Below are 26065 nucleotides of genomic sequence, written 5' to 3' on the forward strand. Positions count from 1 at the left end.
AGTGAGAGCTACCAGTGGCTCATGAGCTACCTATTCGAGACCCCTGCTCTAGAAAAAACTCAGGTTTTCAGAGTCCAAGGGTGAAGTTGAATGGGACAGAGAAAGATTGCCTCCTGGTCATTTTCTGGGAATGCACTCCATGTGGTAACATTTATATGCAACCACACCCTGGGGAATTATCTTGTATCTTAATGTTGCACATCACTGAACATCTATGGCTATGTCCAGCCATCAGCAGCACAAATGAGCCAGGACGTCCTTGGGTTGTCCACCTCTCTGTTTCCTCCCCTCTTGTGTCACAGTCGTTGAAGACATTGGAGTTGGGAACAAACTGCAATTTTTCATGACAACCAAATCAGCCAGTGCCACAAACTGAGTTTGTTCCTTTGCCGACAAACCAGGATTCAACATCAGAATTAATTTTTGGTTTAAGAGGTTTCTAGGCAAAAGAACAAACAATATGTTGTCATTTTGCCCACCACAACTAATGGCAGTTTTAAGCTCCATGCGATGTGCAAGAAGGAGAGGGAGAAGGAAGGGAGTGTGTAAGCCCATGGACTTTTGGCTTGTTCTTCTAATGAACAAACTGAAGTTTGTTCATGATATGTGAGCACACTCTGTTACTCACATGGGCAGCGCAGCTAGCACTGGAAGGATGATAAAGGCAATAGGAGGCTTTTGCGGGCCAGGTCACTGCTGTGACTCACCTTCTTAACTGCATTTTTCCTCGTCCTTACACATACAGCATCATTTGCCAGTCATTGCTCTACTGGTTCCCCCCCCCCCTTCAGGGTTTTCTTGTCTGAAAAAAAATGGGAAAAATTCAAAGAAAACCAGAAGAGCCAGTGACACAAACAGTACTGTGGGCAGGGGGTGGGGGGATGATGTGAGTAAGAAGCTGAGCTGTAGCAAAAACCCGTTGCGGAGAAGTCTTGACTGTGTTGGGGGGAAACAGCAACCTTTCATCTGGGAAGGAACCTTCTGATTGCCCTCTTTAGGGCTTGCACGGGGGGAATCGCACAGCTTTTCGCTGTGTTAGCAAACCATCCTTTGTTATGTCATCGTGCATGCAGGCATGCAACTAGCACTCCTCCCCCATGCCCAACATTTGATAGCTATTTCACTAATTGAAAATTAATATTTCTCAGGAAGTGACTATATTGATTTGGGTACACGAGGGTCCGTTCTTTTCCTTTTAATGCAAATCTTATGAGGATAAAAGCTTTCAAAATGCACTGAGGGGATCTCAGCTCTTCCTTTCCCCAATTTTATAGGACCTAGGGGCAGACCTCTCCTATTCTCCCCACCCCAAAAAAATTCCATATGGGGGGTGGGGAGTCACATTCAAGATTAAAAATGCATGAATTTGATTATTTTCCCTTCTGTGGAATTTCTTCTGTTTCAGAGAGCATTTAAAATGTGCTTGGTCCAATTCTAGGATGACCCGAGATTGCCTTCTGAATTTTAAACAAAGGCCGTGGTATTTTATGCGTGGGCACTTTGACTTATTTTCTCCACTGGTCCGACTCGGTTTTTTGTTGGGATTATGCATGAGTTTTCTATCCCTTAGAGATGACCTCACGCCCAGCCTACGCAATGTCCAGGTCTTCCCGATCCTGTTGTGATGCTGTTCTTCGACTTCCCCTGAGATCAGCCTGGGTCAAATCATCCCCATTTCCATGCATAAGCCATAGTGCAGGAGAGGGGAGCGGGGTGGGGGGTTGACGTTTTTCTCACAGTAAGCACTACAGCCAATTACAAAACAATGTTTTCGAGGGGCGGGGACTCAGACACTTCTGGATTTTTGCTGGTGATTCTACAGTTCTCCTGAAAACCCAGGACTTTCTCCAGGGGAAACAACAACATGCATAGCATTTTTAGGATTCGGAACAGAAAAATGTGGGTCAAGAGACCCTCAAACCCCATGTAAAACTCCCATGCATAAAAGACCCATGAATAACATAACCCCACTCCTCCTTCTGTAGATGCTATTGAATGAACAGAAAGAAAAAAATAGCCTTCTAGTTTCGCTATAAAGGCAGCTTACCTTCAGATTGCTCTACAAGTATTATGTAGAAGAAGAAGAGTTGTTTTTTATATGCCGACTTTCTCTGCCACTTAAGGCAGAATCAAATCGGCTTACCACCTTCCCTTCCGCTCCCCACAACAGACACCCTGTGAGGTAGGTGAGGCTGAAAGAGCTCTGGGACTTGCCCAAGGTCACCCAGCTGGCTTCATGTGTAGGAGTGGGGAAACAAATCTAGTTCACCAGATTAGCCTCCACCGCTCATGTGGAGGAGTGGGGAATCAAACCCGGTTCTCCAGATTAGACTCCACCGCTCCAAATTCTGCATGTACTTCAAGGCGCTAATCTTGTCTCTCAGATCTATTTCCATGCTCTGCAACCAAAACTGCTGCCATTCTGTGCAAAGTGACTCCAGTCTGGGTGTGTAACTTAATACAGGTTGAGTATCCCTTATTTGGACATCCAATATCCGGACCGATCCGAAAACCGGACCTTTTGAGCCGCATAGAGGCATCATTCACAGGCCCTCAGCAATGCCATTGATGGTTCAATGTACACAAAATTATTAAAAATATATTGTTTAAAATTACATTCAGGCTATGTGTATAAAGTTTACATAAACATATGTAAAACATAAAGGAATTTCGTATTTACACTTGGGTGCCATCCCTGAGGTATCTTATTATGTATATGCAAAAATTCCAAAATTTCCTACCCTTGTACGGAATTTCTCCATCCCAAAAGGAGCTTTGTCCACATCTAGAAAGAACTGGGAGACCTTCTGAATTTAAGGCAAAAGCCATCAATGAAATAAGCTTAGCCTCTCCATTATATATTCTTTTGTGAAGAACTCTATCCCGCTTCTCTTAGTTGGAAGAAGCTTACAATTTATACAGTAAACTTCCAGTGAGCTGGAGAAGCAGGCTGGAATTGTTTATACAATAAACTGGAATAAAGACATACTCAACTTACCAGAGGACAGTTACAGACAAGAGCAGTGTTATCATTCATGTTGCCCCCAACATTATTGACCCCAAAGTCCCGTAAAAAGGAACAGTCTCATTTATTTACTTACGGTAAGTATTACAGCTTACAAAATGAGGTGCACATTTTGTGGTGTGGATGAGGAGGTGACAGCTTCCTGAGACAGCCTACGGGCTATTGAAACAAAGAATACTAGACATAGAGAGGCAAACCATGTTCTCATTAGCTTGCAGGGTCTGCTCCTCGCTGGAACTGGGTATTCACCCTACTTTCTGAGCTTTACCAACTTATTTCTCTTGCTTAACGTCTCCTCAACTTTGTGGGGTTTTTTTTGAAATTCTTTGGGGCAGATTTAAGAACATCCCTGTCTGTAATCAGACCTGCCCATGCTCACAGGACCAACCAGAAACAGCGGCTCAGGTGTTGCTTCACTGTGCTTTCTACGAGCCCTTCCGGGTGACCTACATTGATACTCTCTGCAAAGGAGTAAGTGGCTTTCCTCCTGGCTGATCAGCGCCCCTGTATTACAGAGGAGGTAGCAAAGTTTCTTTTAGCCGCGATGAGGATTCGAGGAACCAAGTGTAAACCTATTGGATTGTTGTTATGATTGATTTATTTCATTATCCTATACACTGTTTTTTATCTGGATACAACTATTTTTAATGATTGCAACTGTAATTTCTGTGCCATTAAAGGTTGGTATAGATATATAGAACATACTGAGAGTTGCACCGTGTGCGTGCACAATGCCCGTTCATTTTCGGGGCGGGGGGGGGGTACCTAGAAAAATTCACAGGAGATTTTGCCACCGCCTGTTTATTTTCAGATTATTCGTTGCAGCAGATTTACTACAATCCTTACGTCTGCTCACATACTCTTCCGCAACAAACAGTGCTTTCAGTAAGTTTCCCTCAGCACACTTGCTTTATTGATTCCCTCAATAACAATAATTAAAAGAGTAGGAAATGCTTGCTTAATTAAGTTCAACAGCAGTGATGGGATGGTTATATTCCTTATTTAGTGGAGGTGTTTCTAAATTGTTTTTAAGATGTTCGTGTAACTGTATGGACGTCAACCATCTGGGGCGGTGAGGTTTAACACACCAGCAGACCAAAAAAGGAAAAAAGGCTTTACACAACAATAAAGCTTCCCCAATCACCTTGCATCTTTTTTGGTATGCTGGCACATTGCTTGCCGTAGCCCTATTTTTTTGTCTCTTTTGAGGTTTAACACACAACGTGTAGCCATGTTTTGTTTTGTTTTTACTCTTCTACCTGCCTAGATCCATCCAACATAGGGTTGCCAGGTCCCTCTTCATCACCAGCAGGAGGTTTTTGGGGTGGAGCCTGAGGAGGGCAGGGGTTGGAGAGGAGAGGGACTTCAATGCCATAGAGTCCAATTAGCAAAGCGGCCAGTTTCTCCAGGGGATCTGATCTCTATTGGCTGGAGATCAGCTGTAATAGCTGGAGATCACCAGCTATTGACTGGAAGTTGGCAACCCTAATCCAACTGCTGGCAGCCATTTTCCCAACCCCTTCCAGTCAGGCATACTGGGATGAGGGTAGAATTTTGTTTTCACTTCCACACTCAATATGGGTCTGTTTTGGAGTATCAGCTGTGTTACTGTTGCACAAATAACGAAGAAGAGGTTCAGATGTAACGCTGATCGACAGTTTGCTGCCACAGGAACATGCGCAGAACTTCTGCATTCCCCCTTCCTTGTACGCGTGTTGATTCAGTGAGGCACTTTCCATTTAGCAAAGGCTCCTGACTATCACTATGTCATTCATGTAGCCAACACATGGTTTTCCATTGCATCAGAACCCATGGAAGAGGCCTTGTGGCCGCTTAAAGATGAACAGATTTGTCTGGGCTTAATCTTTCACGGACTGGAGCCCATTTCATGAAATGCACAAAGGTCTGCATGCCATGTGAGTGGCAATCACCATCCATCACATGGGTTATTCTGGTTGTGGCCCATTATACTAAAATCTGTTGGTTCCTGCAGACCGTGGAGTCAGTGACTGTAAACTGGAAAACAGAAATTGGTGTTGTGTCCACTCCCCATGAGTTTATTTTATTCCTTTTAATTATCCATTTATTAGTTTTATACCCCGCTTTTCGCCCCAGTGGGGACCCAAAGCAGCTTACGTGGATCTACTCTTCTCCATTTTATCCTCACCACAACTCTGTGAAGGAGGTTAGGCTGAGATTAGGTGACTTGACCAAGGTCACTTAGTGATAGGGTTGCCAACTCCGGGTTCAGAAATACCTGGAGATTTGACAGTAGAGCCTGGAGAAGGTGAGGTTTAGGGAGGGGAGGGACCTTGGGAGGATATAAAATAGGGGTGTCGAACTCAATTGTTACAGGGGCCAGATATGACATAAATGTTACCGGGCTGGGCCGGGCCATGCCTCACCAGCCCAGATTGAGAGTGGGGGAGCTTGTTCACGGGCCGGATAAGAACTCTCAAGGGGCCGGATCCAGCCCGCAGGCCTTATGTTTGACACTCCTGGTATAAAGCCATGCAGAAAATCTCCCAAAGTAGCCATTTTCTCCAGAAGAAGTGGAATAAATATTGTAAATAAATAAACAAGTGATTTATGTATTCTGGAGATCAGATGCCATTCTGGGAGATCTCAACCCCCACATGGAGGTTGGCAACCCTACCCAGTGAGCTTCCCTGATGAAATGGGGATTTGAACCTGGGTCTTCCAGATCCTGGACCAACACTCTAATCACTCACTACACCGTACTGGCTTGGCTGATCATGATATGAAGTATCAGGCCAATCAGCCTCCTTAAGTATATCTCTGAGGTTATGTCCAGGGCAGCCCAAGTTATTTGTTTGGGACACCTGGAAAGCATATGATTCTCTTCAACACATGATTGCCAATTCAGATTTGCTACCTGATTGAAAACCATGGTTTGCCAGTTCAGCCATCACACTAAACTTCCTGAGCCATGGTTTGGTGTCCTGGCTGAATTGAGACACCCTTAGCCACAGTGGCTATTCCAGAGCTGTAATCTACAGAAAACCCTGGCAAGCTCCCCGTCTTTTATAAAAGAACCGTCTGATCCAAAACAATTGTAGGCAATTCTTTGGAAGCTTTTTGTTTTTCCCACCTAAACTTTTTCTGTGGTACATGTTAAAGTTTTACAAAAGCTATTAAAAAGAGAGAGAGGGAGGGAGAAAAAAACTTCAAATGGAAGGCCAGTTCATTTCGGCCATGATATCACTCTAGAATTGAAGCATTATAGAAAAGCTAAACAATGTCAAATGGATTTGGCCGAGATCAAAAGCCAAATCTATTTGTTCGCTTTCATCTTCAGTGTTCCATTTCCTAGGAGTCTGACCTTAGTCAAACATCTATTAAAGTTAGCTTTTTGATCTCTCCCTCCCCTCCATTAAAAAAAAAAAAAGATTGGAGGGGGGAGCCAATCTTGAAAAATTTTCTTCCAAAGACAATCATGCTATTGTGTTTTTAATGTTTCACCAGCATCTAAGTAAATAGGATTCTCTGGTGTGTGTGACAGAACACTGGTTAAATAGGACAATCATTTTGAGTCCCAAGTGAGAATCAAAAGGAAGCATTCTTCAGAGGCTGTTAACTGGAACAAGAAATACCCCTTAGGTCACTGGAAACCTGTTTGCTGGTCAATCTATTGCCTGTTTGGGGCCTTTGATTTTAAAAAATGCTTTGTAATTCGATAACAGGTAGTTGCTTCCTTGTAATATGCCTTCCTCTTCATCAGTTAGAGTTGACTGGTGCTTAATCAAAAGGTTCATTTTCTACTAAATTATGAGATCTTTTTGGTTGGATCTCAATGCCCCTATGGAGTTAGTTACTGCTAACCTTTTGTTCCTCTGTAATATAATTTTGGGATTGGTTTGGATTTGGGTTTTTTGTTTAAATCTCCATGATTTTCCTGATTATTATTAATCATTTCTATAACACACTTTCAATGTATTGTGCTGAGCAGATGGCACACTTCCATCTAACCTAGAACCCTGTCCTGTAAGAGCTATGTAGCCCCACCTCTCTCTCTCTCTCACACACACACACATGAAGCTGCCTTATACTGAATCAGACCCTTGGTCCATCGAAGTCAGTATTGTCTACTCAGACTGGCAGCGGCTCTCCAGGGTCTCAGGTAGAGGTCTTTCACATCACCTACTTGCCTAGTCCCTTTAACTGGAGCTGCCAGGGATTGAACCTGGGGTCTTCTGCATGCCAAGCAGATGCTCTACCACTGAGCCATGGTCCCTCTTCCTTCCAATCCTCCTTCAAAAGTCTTAGCTTACAGCAGGGGTGTCGAACTCAAGTGTTACGAGGGCTGGATATGATATAAATGCCACTTGGTCGGGCCAGGCCATGTATCACCAGCCCAGATCAAGAGTGAGGGGGTGGCTGGTTCGTGGGCCGGATAAGAGTTCTCAAGGGGCTGGATTAGGCCCGCAGGCCTTATGTATGACACCCCTGGCTTAGAGGTCTGTAGCTCAGTGGTAGAGCACGGGTTTGCATGCAGATTGTTCAATCCCCAACCTCTTCAAACTAAATAGGATCTTGAGTAGTAATTATTAGGGAAGTCCATTCACCATCTGAGACCGTGGAAGGTTACTGCTAAGCAGACAATGCCACTCCAAATGGACTATTCGCCTGACTTGATTTACAGCAGCTCCATAGCCTCATACATGCTTCTGAATTTGCTTGTGTTCATCCATTGTATATCCATTTCACTTTCTTTACCTCTTGAAATTTAGATCATAGACTTCTGAGGACGTGTATTATTTTGTTACATTTTCTCCATACACTGCCGTGTACTTTGATAGAAAAGCGAAGGTACACAGTACCAGAGTTCAACAATAGGAATTCAAAGAAAAAAGAATTTTGCAAAAAAAAAAAAAAAAAGTGTATAGAATTTATGAAAAGTGAAATACAAAATATATATATATATGTGTCACAATATGACAGTTACTCAGTGCCCCAGTACTTAATGTGTGAAAATACTTAAGAGCTATTTACAGAATCACACATCAAGAAAAGTGTTCACACTAAGTGATGATTCCTAACAAATATACACAGTCACACAGCCAAATTAGAAAGAGTTCTTCAACACAAACAATTCTTCAATAAAAATCTTCAGTACAAAGACAGGAATGCCAGCTGATAGTTCCTGTTTCGATTTCTTCATCAGTTCACACGGCCCGTAGCTGTTGAAGCCAATTTTTATAGCGCTATATAAGTAAATCAAATTAATCGCATTATAGGAAATGCTTCTGTGCAAGGTCCCTTTTGAAAGATAGAGTTGTGTAAAAAAAAAAGCATGATAAATGTCTTCGTTTTTTTCGCTTGGATCCCTCCAGCTTTTTTGCTCAATCTTCCCCAGATTCCCCTCCTTAGTACAACCCCTGGCCCACATGGCTTTGGTCGATGGAGGTTTCATGGTCCTCGGAATAACCTTTTCGGTGGCCAAAGGGGTTCCCTTCCTCCCTTTTTCAACAGCAGAAAATCTGTTTGGAGCAAATCCTTTGATGGCTGGTGAAGCATTTTTTAACTAAAAAAAGTGTTTAAAACTTTTGTTATTGTTCTGTTTCTCGTTTAATCAGCTTCTTTCAAATTAGGGCTCTATCCCAGAAGCTGCATTCTTTCTTTAAATCTGCAAAACTTCTATTAGAATAGATCTAACCTCCCACCAAGGAGCCTTCCTCCAGCCTCAGGAAACTTCCTCCAACTTAAGTGGTTCTCCGTCCAAAAGAGTAGCCACTTAAACTGGAGCAAGCTTCAAACTTACTCAGTGGAGGGGTAGGATAGAGGAAGGATCCACTTCATCATTTCTATCTAAAACGTCATTGAATATTTCAGAGTTTAAAAAAATTATTGACTACAGCCTTTAAAACCTCTCTGGTATGAAACTGAAAAGAGCTGGCACGGTTTTTACACCACTGGGCGGGTCTCAAGGTAATTTACAATGTTTACAGCCCTTTGGAATGAGGTATTACCAGAAATAATCCTTAATAGAATTGTTCACTGCTGTATTAATTTGAAAGAGGGAGTGGAGTGAGATTGCTTTATGGTAGAGTGGCAAAATTAAACAGTCGCTTGCAGACGCGCGACATACTATTTAGAAATTCTTTGCTGTCTTTGGATGAAATTCAGAATTCGTCAGTGTTCCTGCAATCTGATGTGAAGTTTGCGTCTTAGAAATATGGGACCGGGCAATGGTTGGGCAATAGAATATAGCATAATGTCACCATCAGAGAGGTTGTTCCAATGAATTATTTGGAATTATTTTCCAAGTGGGGAATATATAGCGATCAGTACCTGTATTCTTCCCCAACAGGGCAAATAGCTGCTCCCCAGGGCCATTTCAGATCAAAAAATAATACCAGGTGGGAGGGATCAATTAATTAAATTAATTAATTAGGCTGCTTTTGTGCCACCTGTACTCACACAAAGTGGGCTCGAGGCTGTTTACATAAAACAGTCTACATAAGACATAAGCTGAAACCTCACAGTAAAAACAAGGTGGTTGCATCTCACAGAAGGTTTCCACTGGTGCCATAAGGGCCCTTGCACAAGAGGAAGTGCTAAAACCACTCCTTGCCATCTGCTTGCACGAAATAAATGCAGTTGTATCCCTCCTTCCTTTTCCACCTGCACAAGTCACAGCGCAAGGTATTTCTAATAACTTCAGAAACAAATAAAATCCCGCGAAACCATCTGCGCATTTCCTTGCTCCATTAGCATGTTCCTCCTTTTTTAAAAATGGTACTGAACCAATATGTGCCTCTGCAGCATTTGTGCAACCACATGTGCAAGCAGAATTGCTCTAAGTACAGTTTTCTTTCCACTCCCGAATCTCTGGATTCAAGCCAATGTACATACCAAGTAATAATCATAACAGTTTACCCCATGTATCTAACTGACAAAACTAGCAGCAAACAAATTAATTAAAATGAATTAAGTTAAGAATTTTTATGCACAAAACTGACTTACACATTCTGTAGAAAACAAAAAAAGAGAATCAATGGCTGCTTTGGGGTCCTGACTCTAACAATTCCTGCAGAGCTGAGCTGTGCAAAGGGTTTTTCACTGCTCTGTGGGTGGGGGTGACATGTCAGAATTTATGGCGGGAAGCGTAAGATAACGTCTGCTGACCTCGGCCCTGACCTTGGTCTTCTGGACTTCAACCTTCCGGAAAGTAGACTTATGGCGACCCCCATGGGGTTTTCAAGGCGAAAGATGAGCAGATGACGTTTGCCACTGCCTGCCTCTGCCTAACAACCCTGGACTTCCTTGATGGTCTCCCCTCCAAGTACTAACCAGGGCTGACCTTCCATACTTCCGAGATCTCACGAGATCAGGCTATCCTGGGCCATGGCCTCTCTGTTCACTTCTTTTATCCAGGGCAGACCCATGTTGAGTTCATCCCTGACTCTTCCATCACTTACCTACTTGACAGAAGCATCTTGTGTTTTCAGGAGGAGCAATTTTGATCAAGTGACTGCAGACTCGGCCCTTCAAAATGGATTGACCAACCATATTGGGGCTCCATTGCACACACAAGACTTTCTTTCTTTCTTTAAAAAATATGGCCAACAGCCAAACATATACAGAAGCATATACAAAAAACTATTTCCAACAGCCCAACAAATAAAAATACAATAAAACAAGAGTGATCCTGCAACAGTGCTACTCAAATTGATCCGTAAAACACTTACTGTGAAAAATCAGTTTATACAGCGCATTCCTGATCTCTTTGCCCGAAAGGGCTCAGGAGGCAAAAAAGGGGCTGCGCCGGCGTAAAGGGCGGCCCGGATGCCGGCAGGAAGACCTCCTCTGGCAGCGCAGCCCAGGAACGCTGGCACAGCCTCACTCCGGCGCACTTTTGTGGCAACTTTACCAAACAAATTTTGCTGGATTTTAATAGCAGCGGCACAAAACGTAGCAGTGGCAACAGAGACCCTAGGATTTTCTTGTGAGCAGCATTTTAGCCCACTGCCCATCCAAGCAGCCTAGAAGCTTATTAAGCCAGGGCAGAATAAATTTAGCATGAATCTCCTTATAAAATGGACAGTGAATAAGAACATGCACCAAAGTTTCCACACACCCCATACCACACAGGCATACTCCCTCTGAGATAGGTGTCCATTGCACGTACTTAAAACGTGTATCAAGTCCCTTTGCCTCAGTGGAATCCAGCTTCTGAAAATGAAAACAAAGTGGTGAACAATATTACAGCATTTAACTATATTTAATTGAGCAGCTGCAACTCAAAGAATATGTTCAAAATCTTGTAAAATGTTGAACACTCTGCTGAGCTTTTGGAAAACCAATCTCCAAGCCCCCCGCTTTCTCATTTTTTACATTCTTCTTTGTGATCCTGAGCTCCAAAAGGGTCAGGCAGTCAACTGTACCGAATACCATAAAGGTCACTAGAGTGCAGCTCACTAAAAGTATTAAGTATTACAAACATGACAAATCACTCCCGTAGCCTGGACTCTAAAAAGAACAGAAAAATGTCATGAAATCAATCAGCCATCATAATCAGGCCTCACTGAAGAGTGGGAGGGAAAATGCAGTTCTGCCCTGCTTTATTTTCCTTCTTAGCTCTGATTTTGTAGTTTCCTTTCTATCATACATCCTAATTTGTTTTTCATAATATGAGATCTACAAAATTAATGTTTTTGATCTTTTCAGAGTGATTAATTTTTCTCATTCACAAAAAAGGTGTTCCCAGATTAATCAGAAAGCAAATAAAAAACTAGGATCTTGTTTTAAAAATCTACAGCTACACAGCATCATCTTAAAAGAGCCATCCCCGTTCTCTCACACACAGGAGGGAATTCCTCTTCCAACATCACCAGTGTTATGACGCTCACGTGCATTGTCTTAAAACAAATTCAGAACTGTTGCTTTTGCTTATATGAAAATGTATTAAGATTTCTTTAATAGCATGTTTGACATGGGAGAGCTATTTGCTATAACCCACGCAAGCAGTGCCGCACAAAGATTTTCATCTAGTGTCAGTCCTCTCTGGGGACATGGGCTAGTCAGGAGAGGGGGCTATGTCTCAGTGGTAGAGCATTAGCTTGGCATGCAGAAGGTCCCAGGTTCAATCCACGGCGTTGCCAGCAAAAAGCATCAGGTGATGTGAAAGACCTGTACCTCACACCGCAGAGAGCTACTGCCAATTAAAATAGACAGTACTGATCTTGATAGACCATTAGTCTGACTCAGTAGAAGGCAGTTTCATGTGGTCATGTGTAGTGCTGGAACAATATTATGTGTAGTGGTGGAACAATACTCTAGGCTACCTGCTTTCTGGTTGTAGACTGGCATCCAGCCCCTACCTGAGCTCTGTCCAGGGTCCTGATGCCTCACCTGGCATGGTAGGCTCCGGCCTGAACTGCTCATTCATCCCTGCTATTTGCATATCAGTATCGAATCATCCTGCGTGGTGTAGTGGTTAAGGGCGGTGGACTGTAATCTAGAGAACTGGGCTTGATTCCCTGTTTCTCCCCATGAAGCTTGCTGGGTGACCTTGGGCCAGTCACAGTTCTCTCAGAACTCTCGCAGCCCACGCAGAGGCAGGCGATAGCAAACCACCTCGGAATGTCTCTTGCCTTGAAAACCCTACGGGGCTACCATAAGTCCAGGGTCCTGATGCCTCACCTGGCATGGTAGGCTCCAGCCTCAACTGCTCATTCATCCCTGCTAGTTGCATATCAGTACAGAAACAGCCAGCATGGTGTAGCGGTTAAGAGCGACGGACTCTAATCTAGAGAACCCAGCTTGTTTCCCCACTCCTCCACGTGAAGCCTGCTGGGTGACCTTGGGCCAGACACAGTTCTCTCTGAACTCTTTCAGCCCACACGGAAGCAGGCAATGGCAAACCACCTGTGAAACCCTACAGGGTCGCCATAAGTCAGCTGCAACTTGACTACACTTTATGGACACACACAAACACAAAATCCACCTACCTTAGGGTATGAAAGGGTCTTTCATTGAGCATTGGCTTTTCTGTGGGTCTCCTTAGTGAGCTGGAGAAGATGCCTGCAGAAATAACTATGATGTAGCTACAAAGGTATTCCCATCAAAGCTTTGGCTGTGAGTAATGCCTGTGGGTAACCTGGGGACTCAGCCTTTAGACTAGCGTTTGATGTTTAATAAAGCATAGAAAGTTTGTTTTACATTGCTATATACTTTAATTTCCCACTCTTCTATTACATTTGTATCCCACTTTTCCTCCATGGGGGCATACAGAGTGAACTGTTTTTTCATCACAACAACCATATGATCAGGCTAGAGAGACAGCTATGAGGAAAGCAGGCTATAAACATCCAAATTAATAAATGAAATAAGTATCATTTAACTTCGCAAGGAAGCCCTGACCTGGATGGCCCAGGCTAGCCTGATCTCGTCAGATCTCAGAAGCTAAACAGGGTCAGCCCTGGTTAGTATTTGGATGGGAGACCACCAAGGAATACCAGGGTTGCTGTGCAGAGGAAGGCACTGGCAAACCACCTCTGTTAGTCTCTTGCCATGAAAACCCCCAAAGGGGTCGCCATAAGTCGGCTGCGACTTGAAGGCACTTTACACACACACACACACACACACACACGCACGCACGCAACTTCACAAGGAACGAGCTGAGCATAGATGCAGGTTGCAGAAGTTATCATAGATGTGGCTTGGCTGAAATAAAGTTCTGAAAACAAATTTAAAATACTGTCAGAATCTTTCAAGACAAGGATTTTTTAAAACTGATCCCCCGCTTTTCTAGTTTCAATATGGGTATCACACATGAACATTTTATATCGCCAGATGTTTCATTGTCCTTGTTTTTAGAGCATCACGCTTGACCCACAGACACAGCTGATCTGTACACAGGAACTGAAGCATTCAGATTTGAAACAATACCAGAGCTAAACTGGTTTTGGCGTTTTCTCCCCCCACTGTGCTTTTTGAATGTTATTCATTGCAAATTGTTGACTGCTAATTTAATTAAATGTTTTGTTTTAATATGAGAGACTGTACGGCAGTGCTCCGGCTTGCCATTCAATTTTAATTAATTGCATACCTCCAGATTTGATTGCCCGTAGCTCCTCTTTCGTTAATTTACTCTTTCGCAGTTTTGACAGAAGAGCTTTCTGACTAATGTGGAGGGAGGGGTACCATCGAACCAGTTTCCAAACTTTTTAAAAAATGGCTTTGGTTAGAGAACAGCGCTAAGACAATCTCATTCCAGTCCATTGGGTCGGCAGAGAGAACATTAATGCCTCATAAGAACATAAATGTGAAATGTGAAGCTACCATTGAAGAAAAGTCCCCAAATACTGCTGCTACTTAGTTATCTGCATTGTTGTCAACACAGCCCACAGGGCTAAAAAAACCCATACAACTAATAATTAAATAATTAAACATGTTGGAAGTCCACAAGGAAAGGGAGATCTATTTGGAACCTCTCCCAAACTCCCCTTCCAGGATTTTCTAAACTCTTTGGGATCTGAGCCAACTCAGGTTCCCTCTGCCCTTTCTTACTTCAACCAACATTCATAAGAACATAAGAAAGGCCATGCTGGATAGGACCAAGGTCCATCAAGTCCAGCAGTCTGTTCACACAGTGGCCAGCCACGTGCCTCTAGGAAGCCCACAAACAAGTAAACTGCGGTTGCTGCTGATCACTTTATGGCCAGTGGTGAAGGACTGTTTTGAGGGAATACTCGTGAAAAATAGCCTGCCATGGGGGATGGTACTTTGAAATTTACCGTATTTTTCCGTCTATAAGACAACCCTTTTTTCTAAAAAATTTAAGTAGAAAAATAGGGGTCGTCTTATACACGGAATGCAGGACAGGAAGAGTCCGGTCGCCCTGGCATGCCTCCACTCTTTCCCCCAACTGACAGGCGGGGGAAAGAGCCGAGGGAAGAGCCCGGTTGCCCTGGCACACCTCCACTTTTTCCACCGACTGCCAGCTGCCAGGCGGGGGAAAGAGCAGAGGGAAGAGCCTGGTTGCCCTGGCTGGCCGGCGACCGGCCTCCCCAGGATCCCCGCTCTCTTCCCCACGCGTCAGCTGATGGGCGGAGAAGAGAGCAGGCCAGGAAAGAGATTGGTGGTCCTGGCCAGCCTACGACCAACCTTCCCAGGGTCCCCGCTCTCTTCCCCGCCGTATTTTTTGCTATGCCCCCATATAAGGGGTTGTCTTATACATGGGGGCGTCTTATGCATGGGAAAATGCAGTAATTTGAGTTTTCAGGGACCTCACCTTTGACCCAAGATTTCATCATGGAACCTTTCAAGTGAAGGGACTGTGGTTCAGTGACAGAGCATACGATTTGCATGAAGAAGGTCCCAGAGTCAATTTGTGGCAATTCTTTGTGAAGGTTCTGAGGCACCAGGTGTTGGGAAAGACCTTTCTCTGCCTGAAGAGCCTAGAAAAGCCACTACCACCCATTGAAGACCAGTGGTTGTTAGATAAATATTTTCCTGTTTCTGTAAATATGCTAGGGAAAAGTTCACACGTATATATCAATCGCATGATATTTCCAGGATTAATTAATGACTTGCAGGTGTGAAAAACTGTCACACTTCATTGACAGGGGGTTTCACAGGGTGTTAACACATTCTATGCTGAATTACTAAGGGTGGAATAGTCAAGAGATAAGGAAAAGTGATGTAGTCCTATGGAAGTGTATTTACCTACTTATTGGCACAGACTAACTCTTTATTCTTGGGGTGGAGATGGGAAATGTCCCTTTCTGTGCTAGAAAACGGGTATGGCATATTAATACATGAACATATGAACCTGCCTTTTACTGAATCAGACCAAGTGGTCCATTATCTTTCCTGGCTAATGCCGTAATAATAAATCTTACCTTATCAGTGATCCATTAAGGTCAATATTGCCTACCCAAATTGGCAGGGGCTCTCCAGCAAATGGTTGAATCCCCATACCAACTTCATTTCTGGCAGGTTTTTTGGGCAGGTAGAGTTAAGCACTTCCCCAGTCTCCCTTGGAACCCAGTCTGGATTTTAAAAAAACAAACGTTTCGAATATTCTGTTTGCAGGACGTCTCCTGCAATATGTTATCCTGGTTCTTCATATCTGACTGTAGCTCTTTGTATTCATCATTCTGCTAACTGTCCTGGGAATCCAGGAGTCCTGCCCCCCTTTTATGACAACCCCCTCTGCCAGCTATTTATGTATTACACTCCAGTCCCACCTTTCTTCCAACATGGAACCCAAAACAGCTTCCTAGGAGATCTCCCAGCCAGGCACCGCTCAAACCCAAATGGTTCTGCAGGCTTGCTGTATTGTACACCTTCCACATGTACCTTGGACCAGTGACTTTGACCATGATTAAGACTAGGGCTGTTGGGAAAAAAATCGGTAAAGTTCGGCTTCGGCAAAATTCGGCCCTTTTAAATTCAGGACTTGCCGAAGTCTGAACTCCCCCGCTTCAGATCCGCGAAATTCGGCACGAGATCCGGAGTTCAGGGAAAAATTCAGGGGGGGAGGAAGAGCCCCCCGCGCGCCTTCAGGGAAGCCCCGTGAAGGCGCTGGGGGCTATTTAAACAGATCTGTGCCTAACAGCTGTTAGGCGCAGATCTGTTTCCCCCCCCCGCGCGCAGCTGTTAGGCACAGATCTGTTTAAAGGCCCCCCCCCGCACGCCTTCAGGGAAGCCCCGTGAAGGCGCACGCGGGGGGAAACAGATCTGCGCCTCCCAGCTGGGAGGCGCCGATCTGTTTAAAGGGCCCCCTGCGCGCCTTCAGGGAAGCCCTGTGAAGGCGCATGAGGGGGGGAGCCTGGAGAAGGGGTGGGGGTGGTAAGTAACTGACGGTTATGCTGCTGCGCCGAACCCTGAATTTTACTAATTTATTTGCCGAACACCCCGAAGTCGGGGAATTTGGCTCCCCCGTTTCCCACCTTTTTTTGAATTCAGTTCGTCCCGAACCGGAAACCGCCGAATCGGGGGAAATTTTGCAGTTTTTCAGTTCGGGACAAACTGAATCGACAGCCCTAATTAAGACCACCACCCCAATTCAACTACTGTGCACAAAATGCAAGGTGCTCCAAATAATGTTGAAGTGTTTAAAGTGGTCGCCATCTTAATTTTTTTTGCCGGTCTCTTCTTTTGCGGCCAGGTCTAACAGCGGCTGCCATGGCAGAAGCGATGAAGTTGCAGAAGATGAAGCTGATGGCCATGAATAGCCTCCATGGAAGCGGGAGCCAGAATGGGACTGAATCAGAGAACGAAGAGCTGAATTCCAATGCAGGTAAATGGAGGTTCTCCAGTGGAGGGTGGGTGTGCTCTGCCTCATACTATTTGCTCATGCAAAGGAGAAACCCCTTCTGTTGTCACATGGTTGGGATTTGCGGGGTGGTATACTGGCCAGAATAGCTATTTGATGAGAGTCTCCCATCTTAGATAGCCAGTATGGTATAGTGGTTAAGAACAGTGGTTTGGAGCGGTGGACTCTAAGCTGGAGAACCGAGTTTGATTCCCCACTCCTCCACGTGAGTGGCAGACGCTAATCTGGAGAACTGGATTTGTTTCCCTACTCCTACACACTTGAAGCCAGCTGGGTGACCTTGGGATAGTCACAGCTCTCTTAGAGCTCTCTCAGCCTCACCTGCCTCACAGGGTGTCTGTTGTGGGGAGGGGAAGGGAAGGTGATTGTAAACCGGTTTGATTCTTCCTTAAGTGTTAGAGAAAGTCGGCATATAAAAACCAACTCTTCTTCTTCTTCTTCTTCTTCTTCTTCTTCTTCTTCTTCTTCTTCTTCTTCTTCTTCTTCTTCTTCTTCTTCTTCTTTAGAAAGCTGCTGATTTGCAGCGTACAAGGTGATTGCTCACCCTTCCAACTTGGTCTTTGTGCAGCATGACTCATGTTGCATTCCAAAAATCAGAATGTTTTTGGAAGCCGTCCATAATTTACAGGAAAATTCACTCACAATGGAGGATCCCTCCCCCTTTTGGCATGAGAGCAGCCTTTGTTACACTAACATTTTTTTCCTAAGAGATGTTGATCACACCTTTTTGATTTTGCCAAATAACAGTCTTCATTATGCTCCGCTGTGGCAAAAATGATTATGCATAAAAACTGTAGTGTGATAACAATAATAATAAGCATGTATTGTAATGTGTTTTGAGTGTGCATTGCATGCATTAGCTTAGTATTCTTTACAACAGCCCTCAAAGGTAGGCAAGTATTCCTGTCCCCATATTGCAAATGGGGCTGCTGCCATGGCCTTGAAACCACAGGTTGGCCCCGTTGTGCCTTACTGGGTGGCAGCCGCAAGACGCTAATGCCCTGAAGTATGTAGCATGCCCTGAAGCAAGTAGCTAGCAGCTATTTCCATTCTGTCACTCACCATCCTTGGGAAGAAACAAGTGATAATTGACTGAGAAGCTGCCAATGTCACCTTCCTTGGGTTGGGGGACTAGACTCTTCTGGTAGCACCCAGCTTCGAAGGCAGCAAGGAGAACAGAGGGAGGATAAGATATCTGTTACCACAGGCAATGGCATGCCCACACACTCAAGCAGAGGAGCCTCTCTTCCTTGGTTGCAGATGTGTGTGCTTGTGGTCTTGTGGGATAAGGTGGTCCTTGTATTGTGGACCCAAACTGTTTGCTATGAGGATGGACAGATGTTTGTCGTGGGTATGCTGCTGAACATGGCACCGCTGTTACAAGAACACGCCTGCTCTGGAATAAGAAGAAGTGTTGGTTTTTATATGCCGAATTTCTCTCCCACTTAAGAAAGAATCAAACCGGCTTACAGTCACCTTCCCTTCCTCTCCCCTCAACAGACACCCTGGGAGGTAGATGGGCCTGAGAGAGTTCTAAGAGAGCAGTGATCAGCCCAAGGCCACCCAGCAGGCTTCATGTGTAGGAGTGGGGAAACCAACCTGGTTCACCAGATTAGCGTCCACCACTCCAAACCCCCGTTGTTAACCACTACACCACGCTGGCATAAAGAGCATGTGCTGGGTGGATTGGGGCCATCGCACTGTGAGGTTGTCTGCCCTACGTCACTGTCTGCTACTGGGGTGGGGGAACAGAAGATTACAAGGTGCAGGCCGTGATCCATGATGAGTGCTCTTAGATATTTTAGGAAGGCATGAACACACCCAGAGAACTCTGTTTTCAGCCACATTCACATTGTGTGCCTATGTCTTTTTCACTTATGCGCCTTTCTTTGGGCATGGCCCCAAAATCGAAGGCTGCCAGAGAGTTCCTTATGTGTTTTGTCTGTTGTTTTTTTAATTACCAAACGTTTGTTTTTTGTGTCACCTATATGGCTGCTAAAAATAAACAAAATGATGGTGTAAAAGGAAAATAAAAGGAGATTGAATTTTGTTAGTGACTTCTTGACAAAGGCGGGAAGCGACTCAACAGCCGAGTCAGGAGCCATGCTAGTGAGGGAAACATTTTATTTTAAGGAGACAGACCTACAGTTTCTTTGATTCGAGGTTGTGTTTAATAGCTTCTGTAATGGTTGCAACATGACTCCGCATCTCGATTTCAGCATGAATAACAACCTGTTCGTGTTTCATTTAGCTCCAAATGAGAAATTCTGCCTTTTTATTGTTTTAGGAAATTAGTCTGTGTACTATTGCTCCTGGAACTTTATAATTAATCACTAAAGGTTATGGCTGTTGAGAGTTTGTGGGAAATAGACGCCTGAATGGTTATAACTGTAGCTGTCAAATCAGAAATATCGGTTTACAGCGGTGGAGTTTGTTATTCTTGGGCTTTTTATTATATGTATTACTGTAACAAAGAGCTGGAAGTTGCCTCTCTCTCTCTCCCTCTCCCTCCCTCTCTCTCTCTCTCTCTCTCTCTCTCTCTCTCTCTATATATGTATATATATATATATATATGGAGAGAGAGAGAGAGAGAGAGAGAGAGAGAGAGAGAGAGAGAGAGAGAGAGAGAGAGAGAGAGAGAGAGAATGAAGTCCCAGCCTTTATGCAATGCTACATTGTGAGTTGCATCAAAAAGGAATGAAAATCCCTTTACACCTGCCCCTCCAACTAAAGATGATCACCTAGCTATTGTTTTCTGATTGTTTAACTGGAACTGGGAAGGTGTTTGGTAATCAGGTTTGAATTAAATGAGATTTGTAAGGGATTTTTAAAAAATCTCTTACCATATTTTTTATTTACTTCAAAGTACCACTGAAGTTTCTGTTGGTGTTAAACAGAGTGGCCCCTCTGCTAGGATCTGACAATTTGCCAGTTGCCATTTGTGTGTGCCAAGCTCGGTCCATTGGGATGATACTAATGTTATCACCTCTTGGCTCTTCTTTCCTGAAAGTCCCTATTTTAATCTTCTTTATCATTTTTAAAAAGTTGGATTATATAAAAAGCAGATACACAGTGGAGTCAACAAATGACTGTTTACATATATACAGTACAGAATAACACAGAAAGAGCTGTGGCAATTCCATAGACATAACAACTAATTATTATTTGCAGATATCGCTTTTATAGCAACATTCTTCTATTAGTCAGAAGATTACAAACATATGGTTGAGTATCCCTTGTCCAGACTGCTTAGGACCAGAAGTGGTCCATATTTTGGATCTTTCCGTATTTTGGAATTGGCAATTGAACTCTATGGCATTTGGCAATTGGACTCTATGGCATTGAAGTCCCTCCCTGCCCCCAAAATATCCAGGTATTTCCAAACATGCAGCTAGCAAACCTAGAGAGAAGGGTTGGAGCTAGGGTTGCCAGGTCCCTCTTCGCAACCAGCGGGAGGTTTTTGTGGCGGAGCCTGAGGAGAGCGGGGTTTGGGGAGGGGAGGGACTTCAATGCCATAGAGTCCAATTGCCAAAGTGGCCATTTTCTCCAGGTGAGCTGATCTCTATCAGCTGGAGATCAGTTGTAATAGCTAATACCTGGAGGTTGGCAACCCTTGTTGGCGTAGGGGCACAGCCCTAAAGAACACAGCAGTCCAGCTGCAGAGCCAAGGAGAGCTAGTCAGGCCTGCGAGAGCAAGGGATGAGCTAGGGTTGCCAGGTCCCTCTTCACCATGGGCAGGAGGTTTTTGGGGCGGAGCCTGAGGAGGGCGGAGTTTGGGGAGAGGAGTGACTTCAACGCCATAGAGTCCAATTGCCAAAGTGGCCATGTTCTCCTGGGGAATTGATCTCTATTGGCTGGAGCTCAGTTGTAATAGCAGGAGATCTCCAGCTAGTACCTTGGAGGTTGGCAACCCTAGAAAGGACACTGTGTGGCCAATTTCTCCCTCTTAGGCAACCACACTCCAGTGCAGAAATTGCTTCTGAGTTGCCTGTTTGGAGCTTATCCTGCTATTGGTAGGCAATACCAAAATGTTTCTTCTTTCTTAGCAACATACTTAGCAGGGGTTCAGATATGGTGGTGTTGGGACTGGCTTCCATATAGTTGCTTGGTACCAAAAGTCAAGAGGATAGGTCCCCATCCTGGAAGAAGAGAGCAAAGACCCAGTCATTTCTCCAGAGTGCTGGGATACTTAAGGCCAATGAATAGCCTGTAGGTCATAATGAAGACTGACGGACTGACGTACGGCCAACCAAGCCAAGGATTTCATCCTCTAACAGTTCTTATCCTTATCAGTGCATGTGTATCCATCAGTTATTCAACACAGAGGTGAGAAACCATGAAAACTTCAGTTTTCTGTTAATTTAAAAAAATAGGCAAGTATGTAACCTTTTAACTTGATTATGGGTTTTCTTTAGTGAAGACTTAAAAAATAGAAAAGGTCTATGAATAATAGTTTGAGGACAACAATGATCAAATTGGCTTCTGGGGCATTTCTGAGGCATTTTTTGCTTGCTTTGTGGAATATTTGTCCATGGTCAAGTAACTGTCAGTTGGTATGGCAATTAGGGTTGCCAACCTCCAGGTACTAGCTGGAGATCTCCTGCTATTACAGCTGACCTCCAGCCAATAGAGATCAATTCCCCTAGAGAAAATGGCCGCTTTGGCAATTGGGCTCTATGGCATTGAAGTCCCTCCCTTCGCCAAACCCTGCCCCCTCAGGCTCCGCTCCCAAAAACCTCCCAGCGATAGCTGGCAACCCTAATGGCAATATTTGTTGGGACGATTGACAGGTATCCCAACGCTACTCAATTTCCAGCAGCAGCATCCTCGCCGCTTTGGGTGCATGTGAAAAGAAACATCAGTTATCCTGATTCACATAACTGAAAGTTGCTTTATTGGAGAAAAAACACTCTACTATTAACACTCAACTAATTACATTGGTGTCCTTTTTAAAATTCAGTGCATCAAAAATTAGTTGTGGTGGGGTACTGAGGTTTTACGTGTATGGGAAAGAAGATGCAGAAAAATAAGCTGTAAGTGGTGGCTTCCTACCAGTTTCTCTTCTTCGCGAAGGAGTCTTTGCATGATGATTCCATAATCAAAGCGTCAACAGGGCATTCTGGAGCCAGGTTGTTCAACCCACTAGGCAAGGAATAAAACAGTTGAATTCCTGTTGCTAGAATCTGAAGTCGACAAGCATGATGGATAATATTCCATCCTCCTCCTCCTCCTCCTCTCTTTGCCAAGCAAGATATCAAACAGAATAAACGCTCCCAGAATTATTTCTTGTGCATGTCCAAATGTTGTTCTGCAATGTCATTGTTTAATTTTGAGACAAGCTGATCCAACAATAAAAAGCACACATGCACCAAAAAAAACCTTACACGTTTTCTGGCAATTGAGGAATCAGAGAGAAGCATCTTTGTAGGGTAAATACACACACAAAGCATTTCTGGCTTGTGTGTGTGTCTCCTCCCTGCCCCCATACCCCATGTACCTGCCATGCAGTTTTTCCTCTTAAATGCAAACATCCTTCACAATCTGTTTAAAAAACCACAAATACATCACTCAGAGGAATATTTAAAGGAGCATCAGGAGGGGAGAAACTCATTGGTTTAATGGAATGCTGTCAAGGAAAATCAGCATCACAAATGACACAAGGGCAGAATTGATACTTCTGCACTGACACGTTAAAAGAAAATCCTATGCATTATTTAGAAAACCTCGAAAACTGTCAGCGGTATGATTGCCGAGTTAGCAGAAGCAGGAGGGACGGGGCTGGAGTTGAAAAGGAAAAAAGCGTAGGCATGGATCCATATTGTAACCTTTCATGTTCTACACCCACCGCAAGTACCTAGCTATTACACGGTCAGCAATTTCTTAAAAGTTTTTTTTCCCTACCCTATAAAATAATTCCCTCTTTTAAATTCTCAAGTGCTCGAAAAGTCAAAAGAGGTAGGTCTTTTATTCTAAAAAGCAGGTTGACTAAGCTGTTATTTTTTTGTTGTTGTAAAAGTAAAAATGACAAGATCCGAGAACAAGGTGTTGGTTTTATTTTGTTTTTTTAAGGTAATGTCATTTCAGGTTTCCCGAAATGTTTTTTTCCCCCCCTATTGGTAAAGTTAACATGAGCCTGTGTGCATTTCTTTGCTTTGTTGAACACACACGCATACAAGCACGCATGTAGATATACGTGTGTGTATATGCATCTATATAAATAAAACACACACACACACACATATAGAGAGAGACTGGTATGGTGATTAGAGTGTCAAATTAGGATCTGGTAGAGCCAAGTTCAGATCCACATTGAGCCATGAAACACCTTTATTCTAAAAGCAACTGTTCCCACTTCTCTACCCAAGACTGGTAGCTGTGTTTGTTTTTTATGCCCAAAAAAGTCCTACCACTCTAAGCGTGAATCCTTCATCCAGGGTAAATGCCTCTCTGGCTGAAGGAAGGCACGGAGCTGGGTGGAATGGTAGGTTCCAACCCAATATCGATATTGTGGCATTACATGTAAGTTATATTTTTAGAAAGGAAACATTAATTTCGAAAATGGGATCGGATACATTGCAAAATTTCTGCTTGTACTAAAACTGGCTGAAGGAGAAATTCAAGAAGAAAAAAACGCAGTAGCCGCCTGCGCCAAGTCAAACGTATTATATCCCCCTGCCTGCATTTCTTCACGCTCAAGATCTTGGGCAACCAATTTTCTGGGCCCTGTAATCAATAGGGAGGAAAGCGCTAGGTGTTGCGCAAGATCTTGTGGAATCAGAACGCCACCAAGTCCATTTATGTTTCCACTTGCACATCACTGGGTCTGAGCCATATTCTCTAGAGCCGAGCTGAAATGGAGGAAAAGGCGTTTCCTGAACACTTTGCCCACAACGGTTGGGTGGTTTTTCTGATACTGTGCCAAAGGAGTGTGTGTGTGTGTATGTGTCTGTGTTAAGTGCCGTCAAGTCGCTTCCAACTCATGGCGACCCTATGAATCAATGTCCTCCAAAATGTCCTATCTTTGACAGCCTTGCTCAGGTCTTGCAAATTGAGGGCTGTGGCTTCCTTTATTGAGTCAATCATCTCTTGCTGGGTCTTCCTCTTTTCCTACTGCCCTCAACTTTTCCTAGCATGACTGTCTTTTCTGGTGACTCTTGTCTTCTCATAATGTGACCAAAATACGACAGCCTCAGTTTAGTCATTTTAGCTTCTAGGGTCAGTTCAGGCTTGATTTGATCTACAACCCACTGATTTGTTTTTTTGACAGTCCATGGTACGAGGGAGCGTCTCAATGCTCCTTTGGGCTGATGCTGTCTTTCCATTGTGATGTGTTTCCTATTAAAAGTAATGCAGTACAGACAAACTGTATCTGCTCTAGGGTGCACCTAATATAGATGTCATTGCTTGGCGCTGTGTTACTTTCATTTGGAAGTGCATGCAAGGTTAGGACGTGTCGACCTGGGTTTTCTTGGCAGTGTGGAGACTGTCTGTCCCCACGCAGGAGCAGATCAGGGGTCTGCCAACGGTATGAAAAAAGTGCAAAAGAGTGAAAGGGGGAAGGCCGCAAACGTGTTCACACTATCCCAAATAGCAACATTCAGAGGGAAAAACAGAACTGTACGAAAATCCAACACCAGTCTACTCCATATTATTTACTCCCCAAATGCAATATCAATCAATCAATAATTTATTTGCAGTCATAGACCATCAAATAAGACAAATTTGTATAGTTAAATAGCATAGGATAAAAACAAATACAAAATAGATTTGCTATTAAAATGGTTAAATGGTTAAAATGGTTAAAAATGGCAAGATTATCAAAGTGCATAACTAACTAATATCCGAGCAAATACTAAATGTGGGCGAAATTAGAATGCTTGATAATATCCTAAAATTACAGAGGCTAAAACTAGAAGGAAAAATAAATAAATAAACATGTATTCAAATTGCAGGATCAAACAGTATTCATTCTCTATTTCCTTAGCTATTGTAGGTTCTTAAGCACTCTCTGCTTGATTTTAATTGCTAGCCGAGCAAACCTGGCCATGCTTGCAGGTAGGTTAGCCATAGTATCCGATAGGAGGAGCTCTAAACATCGCTTTCTTAAAGGTCTGGGGCAGTCCACTAATGGGCTCAATGAGCCTGTAGGAATGCTATCATAAAGATTACACTCGAATAGCACGTGTTCGGTGGTTTCAAGTGCATCCTGTTTACATATGCATTTACGTGTTTCTAATGGTCATTTATTATATAACCCATCCAAAAACGTGGAAGGCAGGTTATTATGCCGAAGAAGCATAAAAGCTCTGCCATGTTCAGGGTTAGTAATATGAAACAGATATGGCATAGAACTATTCCTAACAAGCACCTCTTTTCTAAAGAGAGGATTCAGAATCTTATTTAAGTCGTGTTGCCTTAATCAAGACCGAGTGAGGGAACATGTATCAGAAACAAAGTCCTTTTGGAAAAAAAATCGGGGAGGTGGTGTAGCTGAAATCCATAAAGAAGATTTGGAAGGAGCCATAGAGGCCATCTAGTCCAACCCCCTGCTTAATGCAGGATCAGCCTAGACCAGCGTTTCCCAACCTTTTTACCCTTGCGGAACCCTTGAAATAATATTCATGTCTCAGGGAACCCCTACATATGATTTACATATGATTAGCCTATTCATCACTATTTCTCGCGGAACCCCTAGCGATTTCTCGCGGAACCCTAGGGTTCCGGGGAACCCT

The 26065-nt window shown here is 43.8% G+C and overlaps 1 protein-coding gene across 4 annotated transcripts in view; it reads left to right on the plus strand.

Moving 5' to 3' along the window:
- DACH2 (dachshund family transcription factor 2) overlaps nucleotides 1-26065 on the plus strand; it is a 401104-nt gene that overhangs the window by 237916 nt on the left and 137123 nt on the right. For 3 of the 4 annotated variants that reach the window (XM_056859519.1, XM_056859520.1, XM_056859521.1), the window contains one exon: nucleotides 17166-17297. The exons of the other annotated variant lie outside the window; for it this stretch is intronic. In XM_056859519.1, coding sequence (XP_056715497.1) covers nucleotides 17166-17297 — 132 coding nt within the window. The remainder of the gene's footprint in view (nucleotides 1-17165; nucleotides 17298-26065) is intronic. 4 annotated transcript variants of the gene reach the window in all.

The sequence above is a fragment of the Euleptes europaea genome, chromosome 13, assembly GCF_029931775.1.
Source record: "Euleptes europaea isolate rEulEur1 chromosome 13, rEulEur1.hap1, whole genome shotgun sequence".
NCBI classification, from domain to species: Eukaryota; Metazoa; Chordata; class Lepidosauria; order Squamata; family Sphaerodactylidae; genus Euleptes; species Euleptes europaea.